Source organism: Leptopilina boulardi, unplaced genomic scaffold (genome assembly GCF_019393585.1).
Source record: "Leptopilina boulardi isolate dan_hultmark-lab unplaced genomic scaffold, ZJU_Lbou_2.1 LbouV2_278, whole genome shotgun sequence".
Classification (NCBI taxonomy): domain Eukaryota; kingdom Metazoa; phylum Arthropoda; class Insecta; order Hymenoptera; family Figitidae; genus Leptopilina; species Leptopilina boulardi.
In genome coordinates this window covers 2,617,958-2,637,162 of record NW_026137838.1, presented here as the reverse complement: position 1 = coordinate 2,637,162, position 19,205 = coordinate 2,617,958, and the positions used below count along the sequence as shown (strand labels likewise).

General features: G+C 26.8%; 2 protein-coding genes across 4 annotated transcripts; one reads left to right on the top strand and one right to left on the bottom strand.

The window, feature by feature from the left end:
- The first annotated feature begins 23 nt into the window (after positions 1-23).
- LOC127281919 (tau-tubulin kinase homolog Asator) lies at positions 24-17,513 on the top strand. Of its 3 annotated transcripts, XM_051305905.1 has the most exons (17): positions 24-189; positions 1,812-2,133; positions 7,829-7,961; positions 9,082-9,229; positions 9,396-9,610; positions 9,711-9,980; positions 10,065-10,151; positions 10,501-10,773; positions 10,855-11,083; positions 11,171-11,499; positions 11,927-12,223; positions 12,406-12,675; positions 12,737-13,007; positions 13,081-13,410; positions 13,530-13,751; positions 13,821-13,944; positions 14,067-17,513. In XM_051305905.1, exons 2-17 carry the CDS (start codon positions 2,126-2,128, stop codon positions 14,119-14,121), a joined length of 3,261 nt encoding a protein of 1,086 aa, XP_051161862.1. In that variant the 5' UTR covers positions 24-189; positions 1,812-2,125; the 3' UTR covers positions 14,122-17,513. The 3 variants fall into 3 exon arrangements, with proteins under 3 accessions (XP_051161862.1, XP_051161861.1, XP_051161858.1); XM_051305904.1 differs by having other exon boundaries at positions 10,855-11,038; positions 13,530-13,944; XM_051305901.1 differs by having other exon boundaries at positions 13,530-13,944.
- A 364-nt stretch (positions 17,514-17,877) lies between these two features.
- LOC127281917 (DNA repair protein RAD52 homolog) lies at positions 17,878-19,204 on the bottom strand. The gene is made up of 5 exons (XM_051305900.1): positions 19,085-19,204; positions 18,851-18,998; positions 18,625-18,773; positions 18,250-18,556; positions 17,878-18,169 (listed from the first exon to the last, which is right to left on the bottom strand). Exons 1-5 carry the CDS (start codon positions 19,100-19,102, stop codon positions 18,030-18,032), a joined length of 762 nt encoding a protein of 253 aa, XP_051161857.1. The 5' UTR covers positions 19,103-19,204; the 3' UTR covers positions 17,878-18,029.
- Between the last annotated feature and the right edge of the window lies 1 nt (position 19,205).

Sequence of the window (19,205 nt, the reverse complement as noted above, 5' to 3'; positions counted from 1 at the left end):
GGCCCCTGTTTAATGTCTATTTCAATTCTTATCTGTATATCAGTCATTCATATCAGTTTAACGATAACAATAACACGAAGTTTTCAAAATTTATAATCAGTTTCTAATTTAATTTCAATTTAAAGAGAGGATAATTAAAGTAATTTATTGAGAATAATAACAATCCAAATAAATAATTTAAAAAAATGAGTAAGTGTCACATATTTTATTTAAATCTAAATTATAGTCAAAATTTTCAATGTCAAATCTTAACGGTAACTTTTTGTTTATACTATATTTTAATTAATGAAAAATAATTAGTTTTCGTAAACAATTAAAAATTATTAGTCAAGAATGTATAGACAGTTGATTTTATTTTGTTTTTGTTTGAAATATATAAAATTAAGGATAAAATTTTAAAATTAATGTCAACATAACCTAAAATTAAGTTCAATTTTGTTATGTTTGGCTATTTTTAATTGTTAATTTAATTATACTTGATATGTAAATGTAACTGAAATTTTTGGTAATTAAATTAGTTTAATAGCTATAATTCAAATTTAGGAATATACAGAATCATAAATTTATATATTTTTTTAGTTAAAGACAATTACAATTTTTTTTTTTGAAAATTCTTTATCGAGTTTATTAACCTGTTGCTTGTTAATAAATCTAAAAATAGAGTAAAATTCACGTTGATATTAACAACAACCGGACAAATATCCCTTTGATCATATGCCAAATTGTATGTCAATGAAAGAAGTTATAGTGAATGTTCAGAAATGTTGGAAAACTCATTTTTCACTAAATAGCAAGATAAGTTGTGTCTACCAGACAGACAGACAGACGAAAAATTTAGAATTGTTCATTTTTATTGTTTTTATTTACTTATTATATTGTTTTTTAGAGAAATAAGTGAAATATAATTTTTTTATTTAATTCATATTAAATTAAACCATATAATAATTCTACGTGAAATTATTATACATGTGTCAAGATTACGAAAATAGTTAACCTCGTGAAATGCGTTGGCCGAAAGATTTTTGATTTTCGTATTAAAAAAAACCACTGCTTCCGCTCTTCTTTTTTTTTACCTATGATGATAGTTTCTAAAAAAAAATTAAATTTTTTAAAAAATTTTTATTCACTCTATTTTTAGTAATTATTAATTTATTTCTGATTAATTATAATAATTATTATATTTAGTAATTTTTTTTTTTGTAGTTTGAAAAAGAATTGATTTTTAAATTACTTGAGGGAAAATTTGAAAATAGAAAAAATTTACTCTCTTTTTGTTTTGATAGAGAAAGTGTTGTTTTATCTTGATAAACATATATGTAATTAGATAACACATTTGTCCTAGCATTCTATAATTATTCTTATATGAGGACCTTCGTTAATTAGCAAGTGGTTTGCCAATCATGACTGTAGACATTAAATTCACCATTCTTTTGCCAAGACTTTTTTGCTTAACGACTTGTTGAGAAAAAAAATAACTCACAAAATTATCTTCTTTCTTTTCTTTTTTTTTTTACTATTTTCTCTCTTTGACCCCAATATTATATATTCTTGGGTTTTTCCAATTGTCATAATTTTTTTTCCTTTACCTCAAAAAAAAAATTAACTATTTCTTTTTTTATTTTTATACTAAAAGTCTGGGAAAAGTAAATAAAATAATTATTTTAAATTATTTAATTGAATTAAAATAAAAAATTTATTTTTTATCTACGTGAAAATGTTTGGCAAATTAATTAAAAATACTCTGTTAATTCTTCTAAAAATTGATTCTAAATTGTCAAAACACTTTGATTAATGTTATTGTCTTTTTTCAGGTGATGTGGGAGGACAATGAGCCTAAAAATGAGGGAGGGTCCTAAATGGTGGAAATTTGGCATCTTATTCCAATGCCATTTGAACGGCAACGACTTGGTTTTGGCTCGTGTAGCTTTGCCGGCTCTAGTTTTCAGATCAGAGTTTTGGATGAATCGGCGCGCGAAGGTCCTCTCTCTCTCTTTCTCTCTCTCAAAAGTTATATATCGTCTCACTCTCACCTTCTAATTGTTATAATTATTTTCAATCAAATTTTTTAAATCAAGAACTCAAAAATATTCCAATTGTTACTGGTGATACCTTCTAATTGGAGGCCATGAAGTGGTATGTGTGAAAACAGTGTCTTTTTAGTTTTACATAATTGAAAATTAATGAGTTGTTTAGAATATTTGTTGCGGAAAACGTTAAATAATTAATATGATTAATTTTTACCCCACAGAAGGTATGTGTAAACGATGATGTTTTGTTTGATCATTTTATGTGTTTATGAATGGAACATTTTTTTATACACTGTGAAAAAGAAATATTTTATTAATTATTAATTAATTCATTACAATATTTATTTTTTAAAAAATTGGGTTTTTTATTTTTACAGTGTATAAAAAAAAATATTTTTCTTTAGTTCCATTATTTAAATATTTTAACAAAAAGGTTATTTTATTTTCTAAAGATTATAATAAATTCTATATTCATAATTAATGAGATGTGAAAAAAAATTTCTTATAACTATTTTTGCTTGAAAAACTCTAAGGAAATCGATTTATCTGACAATTAATAATGCTAATTATGAACATCATGTGCTTTCAATATTCATATACATATAAGCTTAGCTTTCTTTCTTTATTACTATATTTAATTTGAAATATTTATTTTTAACATTTCGCATTTGCTTCAAAAAAAAAAAAAAGAAAATTTCAATTGAAATTTTATTTTCGCCTGTAAAAAGCTCGTTAAAAATAATTGAACTTTTCGTCAAAATTTCGTGACTTCCTTCAATTTAATGTTTAAAATCAATAATATTTTTTTTCTACAAAGGTCATGATAATAATAATATTTCTCGCAAATCTGATTGTTTTGCCGATGTTTTATTGAATTGTAAAATCGTTTTTAGAAATGCTACTGTGGTTAATAAATTTCAAAAATAATATTTTCAAATTTAAAAGGTCAAAGGAAAACATTTTTTATGGCTTTTTTTTTAAACATAAAATCATTAATCGATAGATATTATTTTTCCGTTATTTTTTAAATTATTTATAACACTATATAGTAAAATAAAAAAATAATATTTTTAAAATTTTATTCTTCTAATTAGTAGTAATTATTGTAATAATAAAAAGTAAGAAAGAATATAATTAATTAATCATTGTTTTGTTTTTTTCATCAATTTGAAAATAATTGACAAGTTAGTTTTCAACGACACGTTTTAATGTGAGAGGACACGTGTTTCTAGATAGACGAGAAGTTAAGAATAAATTAGATAATATAGAACAAAATAAAAATTACTTTTTTTTAGAATCGAAATAAAAATTGCTCTATCATTAATTTTCTCTTTGTTTCTTTTTTTTAACGATCGAGGAAAAATTCATTTGAATCGGAGTAAATATAGTTTATAAATTAAAATATCCAATTTTTTAAATAATTAATATAAATTTTAAATATTTTTTTTTAATTTATTAATTTTTTTTCTAAACTTGAATGCCATATAATGTTACTCAATTTATATTGGAAGAATCTATCGATTAATGATGTGTAGAACAAACTGCTTTTTTTTTCAATATACTGACCCAATTGCCATAAATGAAGTTTTAAGGATTACGTTTACATTTCAAGTCATTTGTACACGTTGTCCTAATTACAAAATCAAGAAAACGAAAGCAAAACGAAAAAAAATGTGTAGAAATAAAAAAAAAAAAATTGTTCAAAAATATTTTTCGTTTACGAAATAATAGACCCAATTTTTTTTGTGTTTAGTAATTAAAAAGTAAAAAAAAAATTCATTTTGAAAATCGGTTCATTATTAATAGAGTAAGATAATAAATTCATGATATCTTGACCTAGGAATCATTCGAGTACTATATACATAATCGAAATATAAAAAAAATAAAATAAAACAAAAAAAATGTTTTTTTCGTGCGGAAATAGGAGTCTAACTCTGGTATCATAAACAGAATGGGGCTGCTTAAAAATAGATGTTTAAACTTAAATTATTTCTCTCTGTTGAAGAAGAGAGTATATTAGTATAAACCTTTCTGTCTTTCGTGGACAAAACTTTATAAGCAAAGTGGAGAAAAGAAAGATAATATACACTCTCTCGCAAATTTACTATCTCGTATAACATAATTTTGCCCTCTCTCTCTCTTTCTTGTAATTTGCAATAAAAGTGAGGGTAAAAAAAGTTTAAAAAAAATTTTTTTATTCTTTCAATTTTACGGAAAATTCTCCTTTGTTATAATTCAAGATCGAACATTGAACTTAAAATTCTATTTATAGATAAAGAAAATTATTTTGTTTTAAATAATATTTATTATGATAATGTGATATAAATTATAATTTGATGATTTTTTTATCATTATTTTTAAACAAAAAAAAAAAAAAATTAGAAAGTTAACAAAGAAAAACGTCATTTGCTTTTTGTTTATTGTCCAAATAGTTTCATGTATTTCGAGAAAATAATTAATAATTTAAAAATTTTTTATTTTATATATATATTAAAACATGAGTGTTTTGCAAAATCTTATGAACCAGAATAATAAACATGCTCTATCTAGTATGACATCAATTGGCATCAACAATAATTTAACAAGCCTAGAGTTAGTTGTAGAGAGCAATAAATTTCCATCATTTTGATAATCAGTTTTTACTATTTTAGATTAATTTTTTTTTTTTCATAAAATTAATTTTTTTTTTAACATCTATTTTTAAGTACCTAATTAAAAATATTTCAAAGAATATTATTTAACAATGATTTATCATAATTAGCATTAATTAGTTTTATTTTTAATTTTATTTAAATAAATTAATAACTTAAAAATTATTTTTTTTTAGGTATATAGGGAAAAATATTTTTCTCGATGAAATTTAGAGGGATATTTAATTCAAAGGGAGACTCTTTTTATAAATTCGATAAAAATAAATAAATTCCAGCCTTGAATGCAAATTATTGTACCAGTCAGTGTTTAGAGAAATCCAAATATCGTCTAAAAATATCAGACATTTCGTGTATAATCGATAATCATATGGGAATATTCGTACCTATATAATTTATATAGAAAGGAATCGTAAATAGCCGGTAGAAGTAATTATAAATTATCTCAAAAAGGTGTAACTTTTTGGGCTTTGTTCTCCTTCTTCTTCTTCTTCTTCTTATGAGTGCAAACTATACATAATAGAGGAAACAGACTCGAGAGCGTAAAATAACCAGAGCAAACTCCGAATTTAATCATAGCACCCAGATGCTTGCACTGTGGTTGTATTTTTGAATTTTTCTTCTGCATTTTTTCTCTTTCAAAAGAGATATTTGTTTTTTCCTCATGTGTTTCTCTTCATTTCTTTCTCTCTCTTTTTTTTTTTTTTACTTTTGCTAATTTTTTTCCAAGAAGTTTTGACAGAAATGTTTCAATAAAAATTGCGCGCGTCTTTTCCGCGATTCTCAGTAGCTTTATATTTTATTTTATTACTTCCAATCACATTTATGTCGTGGGAAATGATTATTTTCTCGTTATTTTTGAAGAAAAATTAAATTTACTTGTCGTTACTTTTTGATTATATCAACATTTTTTTTTTCATTTTCTCTTTTAATTAATCTTTTGATAATAATAATTATTAATTAGTTTTTAATTTAAATTATTTTACTGTAAATAATTAATTAAAAATTCTATTTTTATTATTTTATTCTTGCATATTTTTTAAAAATTAATTAAAATAATCAAAATAAATTTTTTTTTTTGCAATTTTTATTGTTATAACATTGTAATCTATAATAATCGGTTTGCAATTATTATACCATATAAATTTTTTCAAACGTTACGTAATTCTTTTGATACGATTTATGTGAACATTGATTTTTTTAAAAAAACAAAAAATGAATTCAATCGCATCTAATTTTAAATTTTCAACATTTTTTTTTTACACAGTTCTGCACAAAAACATTTCACTTTGACAAACTAAGAAGCGAGAAACTTTATTTTTTTTCTCTCAATGTTTAAAAACCTTCAAATATCAAAACGAATGTCAAACAATATTAACAAAATGTATTTCAATTTAAAAATTTTGCACCTTTAAAAAATAACTTTAATAAATTAATTTTTATAACAAAAAAAAAGAGAAAAAGAAATTTGAAAATGAAATAAAAATAATAGTAAAAATTGATTAGTTGAAAAATAAATTTTAATGATTTTGTCATTGAAGGAAAGAAATTTAAATCAAGTCATTAAACTCTCTACTATTTAATTAAAACAAAAGACTTTTTAATGAGTATTTAAAAATAGAATTTTTCCTTCCTTTATATAGAAGGAAAATTATTTCTTTTTAATTAATATATTAATTAATAATTATTTTACAAATATGAGTAAATTTTTTTTTTTTTTTTGTAAATATTTAAAAATAATTTTTATAATTACTTGAATGACTTTCTGGCCACTTTCAAGAAGAGTGGATAACTTAAAACTTATAGCTCAATCTGAATAAGGATCCGAGATCTCAGCTATTTTCAGAGAACGGGTTAATGTGTTGAAAATTAATGGGGCACGGTCAACGCTCTGAATTATCGTAATTCGCACGAATGAAATAATTTCCTTTTAATGTAATTTCATTCTATGAAACTTTCTTTCTTACACGCTTTGTAATACATAAACTGCATATTTTACAATAAATTAATTTTATAATTTCATTAAAAAACAATTTCTTAAGTTTTATAAGAAAAATTTCTATTTTTTTATACGTACATTATTTGTCAATTAATTATTTTCTATTTGAGAAATAATAAAATTTATACATAAATAATTATAGTTTATAAATTATTTATGTATTTATTTATTTATGAAGCAAAAATATAAAAAGTTCCTTAAAATGCCCCTGTTGAATGATGTCCCTTTCTACGTTGAAGTTTATCTGATTCCGTTTCAAAATAAACTCTTATAACTTATGCTTCAGCTTTATTATTATTATCATCAGTTGTTTCTTAACATTTGTCTCTTGTGAAAGCTCAAAGTCTGATGATATGTGCTTAGAGCTTTTTCAAGTTTAAATATTTTAGTATTTGAATGTCGCGCTCTTAAAACACATCTCTCGCGCTCCTAGCGGTGAATCAATTAAACTAAAAAGACTTTTGGTTGAAAAATGGTGGAGCCATCATCGGCGTACGACGAATTATTTCGCGAGTGTTCTAATTAATTCCTTTTAATTTATCGTGATTAATAATTGAAAAAGAAAAGCTGCCAATTCCAAAAATCTATTCCAATAATTTTAAGACAACATTATCAATTGTGAAAGTGACAACATTCAATTCATTTTACAATAGCAGACGACGTTCGTTTTAAGTAAAAATAAATGTCATATATTTGGATCACTCCTAAATGCGTGGGAGATAAAAAGGAACGAATCTTCATATTACATTAAATAAGAAAAATATTCTTGAATTTGAGGTTCTTATTAGTCATTTAACATTTTCATTGAGACAAGGGACATTATTGTCTTCTTTTTTTTTTGTGCGCCGGTTGTGTGGTGACTTATCGTCGGAGGGAAAGGGGGCAAAGTCATCCCCTTGGAATAGCTGACCCTTTGCTTAAACGCAATCATGGCTGCCTAACACGGGGCGCGTACCAAGAATTTTTCTTCGATTATTTCTTTATAGGTTACGAACTAAAAAAAATAAAAATAAATAAATTGTATTTTTTGTGTGTGGGCTACTGGGCGTGTCAAGTGTCCCTGTCGCGAGATTAAACTCGCGGTTTTTAAATTAGTGTGCAATCGTTGTCGAGAACCATGGCAACCGCATTAAGGGGTTGGTTCCATTTTCTAGGCATCCCAATCATCCGGAAAAACTCATCTCGAGACATGTAGGCGATGAAAGCACGGATCAGAATAATAACATCACCATGACGAGTGAAAATCTTCTGCAACCCGGCCATGTGGTTAAAGAAAGATGGAAAGTGGTAAGCGACATGTTTTTTTTTTTTTTTTTTTTGTCTTAGTTTTATTTTTATCAATTTTTTCCACTATTTTTCTTACCTACTTTTGGCTTTTTTCCATGTGTGTGTGTATTATTTCTGCTTTTGTGAATGAGCTGAACTTTAAACTCATGAATTTATAGACTACGTCGAGTATCAAATTACACGATTCGATAAGTTTTCTCTATTGAATTTATATTTCTACATCAATTTTACTGGTATTTTAAAAAAATCTAATTTATTTTGACCTTGAGAATTTAAAAAATTTTCATATCAACACTCGACGATAATTAATCAAGTCAATTCATAATTTTTCATTATTATTAATTCTTGTCATTCTAGGAGAAACTTACTCCAAAACTATTGATTTTGGCTTTGAATCTAATGTGAATCTTTCATTCACATCTCTGATGTAAATTTCAAGTTGGATAACAAAATGAATTTTTAGAATTTAGTGCTTGATAGTAATTTTATTAAAGTTTATTTTATTTTATTTATTTCTTCTTTTACTTATTCTTCTTGTTATAATATAATCAATATTATAAAAATGTATATTTGTATCGTTTAAAAATGTATTTCTTGATTTAATTTTCAAGTCTTTTTTTGGAAGTCATTATTAAATTCTAACTAATGGAGCTTGAGGTTTAGAGAGAGAAGTTAATATTTTATTGAAAATCTTGTATTGATCATGAGTTTAAAAGTAACTGCAGGTAGTGTTTTATTTTAAACAACAAAACAGCATGTTTCTTGCAAATTATTATTGTTATATAAGTGTTTTGATTCTATGAATGAATCATTAGATATTTTTTTTTTCTCGAATAATATAGTGTTTTCAATAATGCAACACATTGTTTAATAATGCATGTATAATGATTCATAAAATGATAAGATTCTTTGACGGGAGAAAAATAGTTTTTTTTTAATCAAAATAATTTTCATAACGGAATAATATTTTTCTAATTGATGCAATTGTAAAAAATAAAAGGTACAGTTCATCCACGAACTCTCCTTTTCTTTGAGAATTTTTTTTTTTTTTGATTATTGTTCCTTTTGTAATTTTTATGATTTCTTGTAATTACTTATTTTTTTTTTTATTACAAAATAGACGAAAAAAATTGGCGGTGGTGGATTTGGGGAAATCTATGAAGGCCTAGATTTAGTCTCAAAGGAAAATGTCGCCCTTAAAGTGGAATCAGCTCGTCAACCAAAACAAGTTCTTAAAATGGAAGTGGCTGTTCTTAAAAAGCTTCAAGGTGGTAATTGTTAAGATACATTTATTTAAATTTTTTGGCAAATGTTTTTTTTTAATAAAATTGAATTACAAAACGAATGTTTATGAAAGCCTTCAAATTTTATTGTGTAAATTTTTAGAAATTTTCTATTTAATTCAAAAGGTTATTAAGGAATTTTTCTTTTCAGGTAAAGAAAATGTCTGTAGATTTATAGGCTGTGGACGAAATGATAGATTCAATTATGTAGTAATGCAACTTCAAGGAAAAAATTTGGCAGAATTACGACGTGCGCAACCGAGAGGTTCTTTTTCTCTATCCACAACATTGAGACTTGGAATTCAAATTTTAAAAGCAATAGAAAATATACATCAAGTTGGCTTCCTTCACAGAGATATTAAGCCAGTGAGTTTTTTTGTTTTTTTACGGAATAGTTAAGATTTTAAAAAATAATTTACCAATTTTTAAAACGAGGATTTTCTAAAAATTTCTAATTATTTTGCAGTCAAATTTTTCAATTGGTCGTCAGTCCAATAATTGCAGATTGGTTTTTATGCTGGATTTTGGACTGGCTCGTCAATTTACAACGGGAAATGGAGAAGTTCGACCTCCTCGTGCAGCGGCAGGATTCAGAGGTACCGTCCGGTATGCGTCTATCAATGCTCACAAGAACAAAGAAATGGGACGACACGACGATTTGTGGTCCCTTTTTTATATGTTGATAGAATTCGTTAATGGTTCACTTCCTTGGCGTAAACTCAAAGACAAGGAACAAGTAAGTCTTCTAAATTTTTCTAAATATATTTATAATTTTATTTTAAAAATGTAATTTTAATTTCTTTTTTTTTCAATCAATCAGGTAGGATTATTGAAAGAAAAATATGATTATCGATTACTGCTGAAGCATCTTCCTTCGGATTTCCGTCTTTTCTTAGAACACATTCAGGTAACTATACTTTTACTATACTTTTTGTAAATTAATTAAAATAATAAAAATATTATTTTTAACATATTACATCATTTTTTTTTAAGCTTATTGAAAAATACTTTACTGAAAATGATATAATTATGTTACAAATATCTATAACACTTTTTTGGCTTGTTGACAAAGTTTCTTTACGTATTATCGTTGCATCGAAGAGAAATATTTGGCATTCTACAAAATGTACCTAAACTTATTCTATAAACGTTTGTTTATATTTTGTATTCAAATTCAGTACAAAATTTTTTTTCTAATTTTTTCGATTAATTTTGTATTTATTAATTTTTATTTTTACCTTGAATTTATTTTTTAGAGTTTGAGCTATGCGGATAAACCAGATTATGCAATGTTGAGTGGTTTACTTGAAAGGTGTATGAGACGTCGTGGTGTGAAGGCGAGTGACCCCTACGACTGGGAAAGACCTATAATTGTTAATGAAGGTTTACCAACCACCAGATCGTTACCCACTGTTCCACTACCGCCAACACATACAACAGCGACGACAATTAATCAATTGCAAACCACACCAAATGTAGATACTAATAATCAAGAGAATGTCGAGCCCGACAACAGAAAAGAATTAGATGTAAGTTTATTTAATTTTTCAAAATTTCATTTTTTTTATTTAAACAATTTTGATTTATAATTAAAAATATTTCTTTTAAAGGCTCAATTGGATTATGAAAGTATATGCAGGAGAAGTCGACAGTGTACAATAGAAGGATCAACAATTCCGTTAACAGCAGCAATTAGCAATCATGGCCGGGATAAAAATTGCAATGCTACGTTACCTGTTACGGACAATACAAATCCTCAAGGGGGTCAAGTCGCTGTTTCACTACCTGTGCAAGGTTCGAAAATTTATGCAAAAAAATACTTTCAGTTTTTGCAACTATGTAAGAAATGGAATTTTATAGCTTATTATGAGTTTTATCTTGATTAATAAATTATTTAATAAAAAAAAATAAACGAAATTTTTGCAGTTTCTCCGAAGAAGAGACGCGCAGTTTCAATGGCAGTCGAACCACAATGTCAAACGCCACCGGTGGAAAAGCAAATTGACACCGAGGCAGATGAAATGGTTGCGTCTGCACGTTCAGCATCAGAAGTCCCACGTACTAAATCGAATACAAATGTTTCTGTGCCTCTTCGTAAATCGGCGAGCGGTGCAACTTTTGCACGTTTACGAGTTGTTGCTGCGCCAGAACAAACATCTGGTGAACCACCAAGTCCTCGAATACAAACTGACGTCGATGCCTCGTATTGTTCGTACGACGTTACTAATGCAAAAAATGTCGGAAACCAAAGTCCAGTAAGTATTTCATTTTTTCTCCCCTCATTATCTCATTTTTAAAATATTCCTAAATTCCTAAATTTTTTTGAAAGCAGACATAATATTGGATGGAAATTTCTTTTTGATTTTATTCTCCTTTTATTTGAATGAAATATTTCAGGAAATTTCAACGAAGAGTATTGATAACGTCAGTGAAGAATCGTGTATAGAGTTGACGAAGAAGCAAAATTGAAAACATTTTCAATTTTTTGATTTATAAAATTTTAAGGTATAAAAACAGTGTTTAGTAGTAGTGTTTGAGAAATAATTTTGTGAATTAGTCCTTATGAAAGAAGAAATAAACTTTGGTTCGTGAAACGTTTTTTTAACGTGAATTGTCTTCGTCTCTCTGAATTTAAAATTTTTTTTGGTGTTTAATATTAATATTATTATTATTTTATAACAGGTAACAGAGCAGAGGGAACCTTTGAGAAGAGAACCAAAAAAGAGAGTCGATGGACGTCATCAGTCACGAAGTGGTCGTTCAGCGTTTAGAGATTGTTCCATTACTCAATTCGCACAAATAGATGATGATAATGTCTCAGCTTTACAACAAGTCACAAAAGGTGGCGGTGGATTGACATTGGCATCACAGTGGAAATCACAGTTTGACGATTCCGAGGAAACAGACAATGAATGGAAAGGCGACAATCTACAAAGTCCGGAACATAAAGGAGGTCACCCACCATCCATTGTACCACAAGTGAGATTATTTTCAATTCAAATTTGGAATTTTATAGTTCTCGGAAATTCTATTTATATATATTCTATTTTCGATTGTGTCATAGAATTTAGAAAAGAAGGTTTGACAAAAAAAAAATATCTATGAATAGAAATTTATAAATAGAATTTTGAGATCTTTATGCATTTTTTTTTCTATTTTAGATCGGTAATGAAGTAGTGGCGGGAACGACATCTCAGGAAGGAAAGGTGCACGTGTCGGTGTTGCCAACTTCATCACAACAACAGAGTTTATCGGCTGTTCAAACTGCACTTTCGCGAATAAGTGAGGATTCACCGCGTGCTGCTGGTCGGCACAGGTGTTTAAATATTGCCGGAATTGAAAAATATCCGGAATTACAGAGAGCATTACCGAGAGCATGGAGTGTACCGGCGCTGGCGCCGCACGTTCGCGATTATTTAGAAGCTCCTCTGGTACGTTTCAATCTGCTTTTTAAAATTATCGAAAATTTATATTTTTAATTCGTTTTGATAGGTCCAACAGGCTGCATTTGATGATTTATTGTACGAAGTCGATGTTATGAGGAATATTGCAACGCGACACGATGAGCCAAGAGAAAGTCCACCACGTAGACGTGCGAGTGTTCCTGCAGTTACGTTTTCGCCAACAAATACAGTTCCAACAACACCAGCCGGTGATGAAGAGGAACAAGCGGTCGCTGGAAGACTTGAAATAAGAGTTGTCGATGGAACTGGAGGCGCTACTGTTGTCCAAACAAGCGCCGATAAAGAACCATTACAAAGTAGTAAGGACATTTCTTTTTTTTCAAATTATTTAAAATTTTGATTTTAAATTCAAAATTATCTTTTTTTTTGCAGAAAAATTAACGAATGGCACAGCTGGAAGTCCAGCCGGTCAGCAAGATTCTTCCGTCTATTACGACACAACTGAAAATCGTGTTTGCGCAAACAATATGCCAAATAAAAATCCCGTGACAACAGCGTCGACCACTGTACCATCGAGTGTTCAACTTCGAGAACATAAAGACAGAGAAAATTCCTACAGGCCACACAGTACATACAGTAAAATTCCAGTTCCGGTAAAAAGTCCCCGATGTTCCTTATCAGAATCAACACCAGAAACAAATACAACAACAACGAGAACAGGAAGTGAATCTGCGGCTCAAAATTCTCAATCAAAAGACTCGGGTTAGTTGATTTGTTAATTAATATATCTTTTTGTTTTCTTTTTTATTTTTCTTAACAGCTTCTATTTTTTTTGCAATTAATCAATCATAAACTAACAAAACACATTCATTTGTATTTAGTCACTAAAGGTAAGCCATTGACAATTCATGCGGAAGCACCAGCGTTGAGACGTTGCGCAACATTACCCGATGCAAGGCCAAATGTGGCGCCATTAACTTCGACAAGTTCCACTGAAGACGAGAATTTAACTGGCTGCACACCGGCATTGCGTCGTCGCAGGCTTAGCGAAAAATATGTGACCGACGCAAGTCAACTTAATTTACGTTTTCAAAGACCACAAGGTAGAACAAGACCAATATCTGAGGTAATATCTAGATGGTATCCGAGAGGTGTACCTTCTCATCTTCTAGGAGAAGCTGGCAAGAGAACCGAAGAGAGCAGTGACAATGATTCAAACAGCAGTGGAGCAGCGAATTCTCAACCTCCACCACCACCTTCATCTTTGCCACCTCACATCGGAGAAAATAATGCAAGGTGTGAATTATTTTTTGTTTATTTGTCCCAAACAAACTAATTAGATGCCAATTTTATTTTTACTGCTTTTAGTTTTTTTTTTTTCGAAATTATTATTTGTCCAATAAAGAAACTAATTTTAGATGCCGCAGATTTAGACCAATGCCGGAAAGTACAGTGATTGGACGTGAAACGTGAGGCTGCGACATTCAACTATATGTGGGAAATGTTTAATTCAACTCGAGTGAGGAGAATTTATTGAACTACAGCCAACTAGGAATGTGATACCTTTTTGGATCAAATTAGTAAGCAAAAAAACCTTTCTAGTTAAACCAATGGACACTCCTTATAAAAAAAAAAATATTGAAGACTTTAATCCGTGAAAGGGAGGGGGGGAAACGTATTCCCTACGTATGACGTAAAGAGCGAAAAATAAAGTGAAGACGTGATTCACTAATTTTTAAGGCTTCTCAAGGGATTTTTTTTTATAGGTACGATCTTTGTTTTTTTTTTCTATATATTATATATATATATTCTATTTGAAGAAGGCATTTTTTTCATTCTCAACGTATTTAAATTTTATTTACAAAATACGTTAACCAAGATCGTACAAATATTCTCCTCAGTGTACAATCAGTGAAAAAAATACTTCCAAGTCTTTAAAGACTAAACTTGTTTTTTTGACAAGTTGAAAAAAAAAAATTATACCTAGACTCTTTATTAATATTAATGATAATGACCAAAGAAAAAAAAAAAAAAAAAAAAAAAAATGGTCACATATAATTGATCTCAGTTATTCTATAATATAATATCTATATTATCATACTCTTGACTCAATTAATATTTAAACAATAATGTGTGCTTTTGTAAACGCGACATTGCACTTTGTAATCGTGTCTGCACTAATGTATCCTTTGTATTTTAGATGGAACAAATATTTGTAGATGTGAAAAAAAAAACTCATATATTAATTCTTTTTTTCTAATTCCGCTTGTGATATTATTTTTCTAAATCTATATATAGAAAAATTGTAAGCACAATTTTTTCATTTTTAAACGAAGTAAATTGTGAGAAACTCATAATTTTTTAACTGTTTGTACACTGACGAAAAAAACAATTGGCATTTCAAAAAAAAATTCTATTTTGTTTTTCTTTTTAAATTATATATATATTATATATATATATTATAATTATATCCCGTCTCGTTTGTGTTCTTCGAGAAAAATTTATGGGAACCAACGAGCGACGCTGATCTCCAGTCGCGAATATTTATTTATTATTTTCTATATTCCAAAAGAATATAAATAAGTACCGAATTCACAAAAAAAAAGCGGTTACTGTACAGATAGGTGAAATTACAGGATATCTAAATTCTATTTGTTGATGGAAAGGGATTATCTTAGATGATAATTTTTATGTAGTCGGATCGGGGGCGAGTGTGCTAGTCTCTGCCAAAAAAAAAAAAGGAAATCAACAGAATGCAACAATTTTCCCGTAGAAAGTTTTAGAATTTACTACACCCCGGTTCAATAAACTGTAATTCAATTACAAGCGAAAAAAAAGAAAGAAATAACGTTCAACTATGTAAAATATATACATAATGATAATTCTTGAAAAAAAAAGAACTTGTAAAACAACGAATTGTAATGGAAAAACAAAATTCTCAAAAAAAAATTCATGCACACTAGTAGCCCTTTAAAATGACTATGAAAATAATCAGTGGGCAATGAATATAGTAATTATGTTCCGTCGTATAAAAAGTGCTGGTTTTCGAGTATTTATAATTATTGTATAATGTAATTCGGTAAATTCAGTGATATTTAAGACTAGTCAGCTAGATTCCCTACAATTACATAATCTCATAATAAAGTGAAAGTGAAGTAGAGACGAAAAAAGAAAAAAAAAAAAAAACTAGTCACTTTGTTGCAATTGCGCGAGGCGTGGCCCTAAATTATTTGCTATTTAATTTTTTACGTTATTTTTATTTTTTTGAATATTTATTTTCGATTTACCATCGCTGCGTGTAAATGTAAGAAAAAAAAACCAGCTGACTTGTTAAAAGAGGATTTAATTTTTCTTATATTTTGTAAACACTTAGATTTGGAATTTCGAAAAAATATTAACAGTTCTGGAAAAATTATTTTTTATTGTATTTTTTTCTTTCTAAAACATATTTATTTTTATAATTATTTTTTTCATGATTCTTTTTACGTAAAATTTATTCTACTAAGATTTTCGTTTATTTATTTATTTTTTTCTTTTCTAAAAAGAAAATCACTGTTAAAATAAGCAATTTTTCGAAATCCATTTCCAAGTTGTTTGTGCCATTGAAAAATGCTTTATAAGTCGTCGAAGAATTTATTTATTATTTATTTATTAATTAAGCTTCAGCCTTTCGGCCCAGAAGTGGACTTGGTTTAATACAAAAAATTTATTTATTATAATTATCGCAAAAAAATTATATAAAACAAGAAATATAATTTTATATCTTGAAATACTTTTATTTTGAATTTTTTTTATATATATATATTTTTTTTTGAAATTTTATTTTTCATTTAATGAAAAATATAATATTGACGTACAAAAAATTTTTCGTCAGTATTAGATTAGTTTTTTTTTTTTTTTGAAATTAGTGCAATATATCTCTATCACACAAAAAAAATATTGTGAACAAAGGAACTATTTCTAATGTACTATATGCCAAATTATCAAATATTTATATAAAAATAATAATTAATTAGCGACTAAAGCAGTATTGTTATATGAAAGAAATATCACGTAATTATGAATTAGCAACTCGCTTTTATGGAGACTTTTCACGACTTTGCAATCGATATAGTTGCAAATTTTATAGAGTTACACTTAAAGTAATTCCAACTGTGATCTGATTTTTTTTTCCTATAAACAAATTTATGGCAGCTTCTCTATTTTTTTTTTTTTTTAGTGTTAAAAAAAAACTTTTAACAAATTCATTTTTAATTATTTACTTTGTAAGGAATATAAATATTTACTTTTTTTTATTTAAAAGTCTTTAATATTTTTATTTAATGTTAATTTCAATTATATTAATTTTATTTTACGTTTAAATAATTTTTAATTACAAATTTTATTTATTTTTAATTATCAAAGTTTGGATAATAAAAAAAAAATTATCAGATTATTTAAATGGAATTGCTTTTCTCAATGAAAAGAAATCGATTTATAATAAAATTCAGCGAGGAATAATTCACCGATTTTTAAAGAAATGTTGCATTCCGTTGAATAAAAATAAAAACCGCCCAAAAGAGCAAATTAACAAAAAAAAAAAAATTAGAAAAAATGAGAATGAAAGAAAAGCTCCATCATAGGTTCCTGTACATAACGTAATCAAATAAAAAATGATTTACGATACTATAAATATTGTATCTTCTCCGCTTACAATGATAGATACGGGAAAAAAAAAAACTATCGTTATATGTGAATGTAATCGAGTTTTACTACTCAAAAGTAACGCTTAAATGGTTAAATAATTTTAACGGAGAAGAGTACTATTAATTAACGATTGTAATTAAATTCGCAAATAGTAAACAGATATTATTGTCTATGAATAATTATTGTTAGTTTATTATTAAATTATTAAAAATTAATACCGATGAATGCGGGAAGGACGAAAAAATGAATTTAAATGAAAAAAAAAAAAAAAAAAAAAAAAAAAAAATATGAAAAGTGCTTGTAGCTTATCGTAATTAATTAATAAATCAATGAGAGAATTTAATATTCTCTATTTATGAAAATATATTGTAAAATTTATTATTCAATGTAGAGAAATTTTTATTTTTTGTTTAATTATATTTTCTTTGAAAAAAAGGGTTAAATCGTAATTTATAATGACGATGATGAATAAGTGTTTTTTTTTTTAATTACAAACTTTTAGGAACTTTATTTTTTTCAGGCATAATAATAATTTTTAATGAATCCTATTTCTATAAACTTTTATACACTGCATGAATATTTTTCCAGAATATTCATGGAAAACAAAAAAAAAAGTCTTAAATAATAAATAAATCTATACAATTTAACATTATCTTTACAAGTTTTCATTCGAATTTATAAACTTGAATTTTAACTTAAAATTTAGAATTTGGCTTTTGTAATTCAAATTTTCGTTTTTCTTCTTTCTCTCTCATTATTCTTTTATATTCTTCTTGTTTTTCACGCTGTTTACGTAATCTTTCAAGACGCATTTCCTCTTCTGTTAGAGTTACAGCTTTGAAAAAAGATTTTTTTTTTTTTTTAATTAATTGCTATTTCAATTAGAGAATTGTTAAAATAAATAATAATACTCACAGGTGGTAACAGAAGAACCTAATGTTGGAACAGAGTCAAAAATATCGTTGAAATCAATAACATTTTCTTTTACAGCTTTAGAATGTGATTCGGGTTCTTTAAATGTTGTCATATCAAAAATAGCAGGACCTCTTGAGACTTTAGGTGTTGATTGAGCTGGCGGTGGTGGTGGTGAAATTGGCCGCTTTAATGGAAATTTTGTTTTTGGAATAGCAGAAACATTTAATGTTTGATTGAAATTTTCTAATTCTCTATCCATTTCCGTAAAACAGGATAAAACTTTGGCAAGAGCATTCGTCATTGAAGTCTGTAAAACAAACAAAAAAAATAGGTGAAAATATTTATTTAAAGAAAAATGTAATTGAAAATACTTACTACTCTTGCTTTTTCAATGGATAATCCTTTTGTCGTTCCTTCTATGTTAGAATAACCGGAATCTTCGTGAAATATTCCATTAGGCAGTATCACTTTTAATGATGAATAACATCCCACTGAGAAATTTGTTCCATTTTGATCAATGAAATCTAAAAAAAATTATTTACAGGTTATGAAAAACAAAACATTATTTTGATTTAGACTATTATATATATAAATATCTTACCAATTGTACTATTTGTTACTGAATGGCTCCAACCACTACCAAAAACTTTTTTTGCAGCTTTTATTAATTCATTATATTTATTTTGAATAGATAATAAATCATCATTTGATGATCTGGATGTACTTGAAAAATCAATTTGTGGAACTGACTGTAATAATAAAAATTATAAAATAAATTTATTAAATTATTATTATAAAAATTATTATTTTTTATGTAAAATGTTTATTTACTTACTACTTTTATACAAGACATGTTGTGTTAAATATTTTTTTTAGGTTATATGTCATTTTACCGGTAATATTATTATACCGGTAATTATTTTACCAATATTGTAAAACGAAAAAATCGATAATTT

What these genes read in the sequence shown, in the direction of transcription:
- LOC127281919 (XM_051305901.1), top strand. An exon ending in TTCACAGAGATATTAAGCCA is followed by an intron (nt 9,611 to 9,710) that starts GTGAGTTTTTTT and finishes ATTATTTTGCAG; the next exon opens with TCAAATTTTTCAATTGGTCG. An exon ending in TTTTCTTAGAACACATTCAG is followed by an intron (nt 10,152 to 10,500) that starts GTAACTATACTT and finishes TTTATTTTTTAG; the next exon opens with AGTTTGAGCTATGCGGATAA.
- LOC127281917 (XM_051305900.1), bottom strand. An exon ending in AGTAACAAATAGTACAATTG is followed by an intron (nt 18,774 to 18,850) that starts GTAAGATATTTA and finishes AATTTTTTTTAG; the next exon opens with ATTTCATTGATCAAAATGGA. An exon ending in CCATTGAAAAAGCAAGAGTA is followed by an intron (nt 18,557 to 18,624) that starts GTAAGTATTTTC and finishes TTTGTTTTACAG; the next exon opens with ACTTCAATGACGAATGCTCT.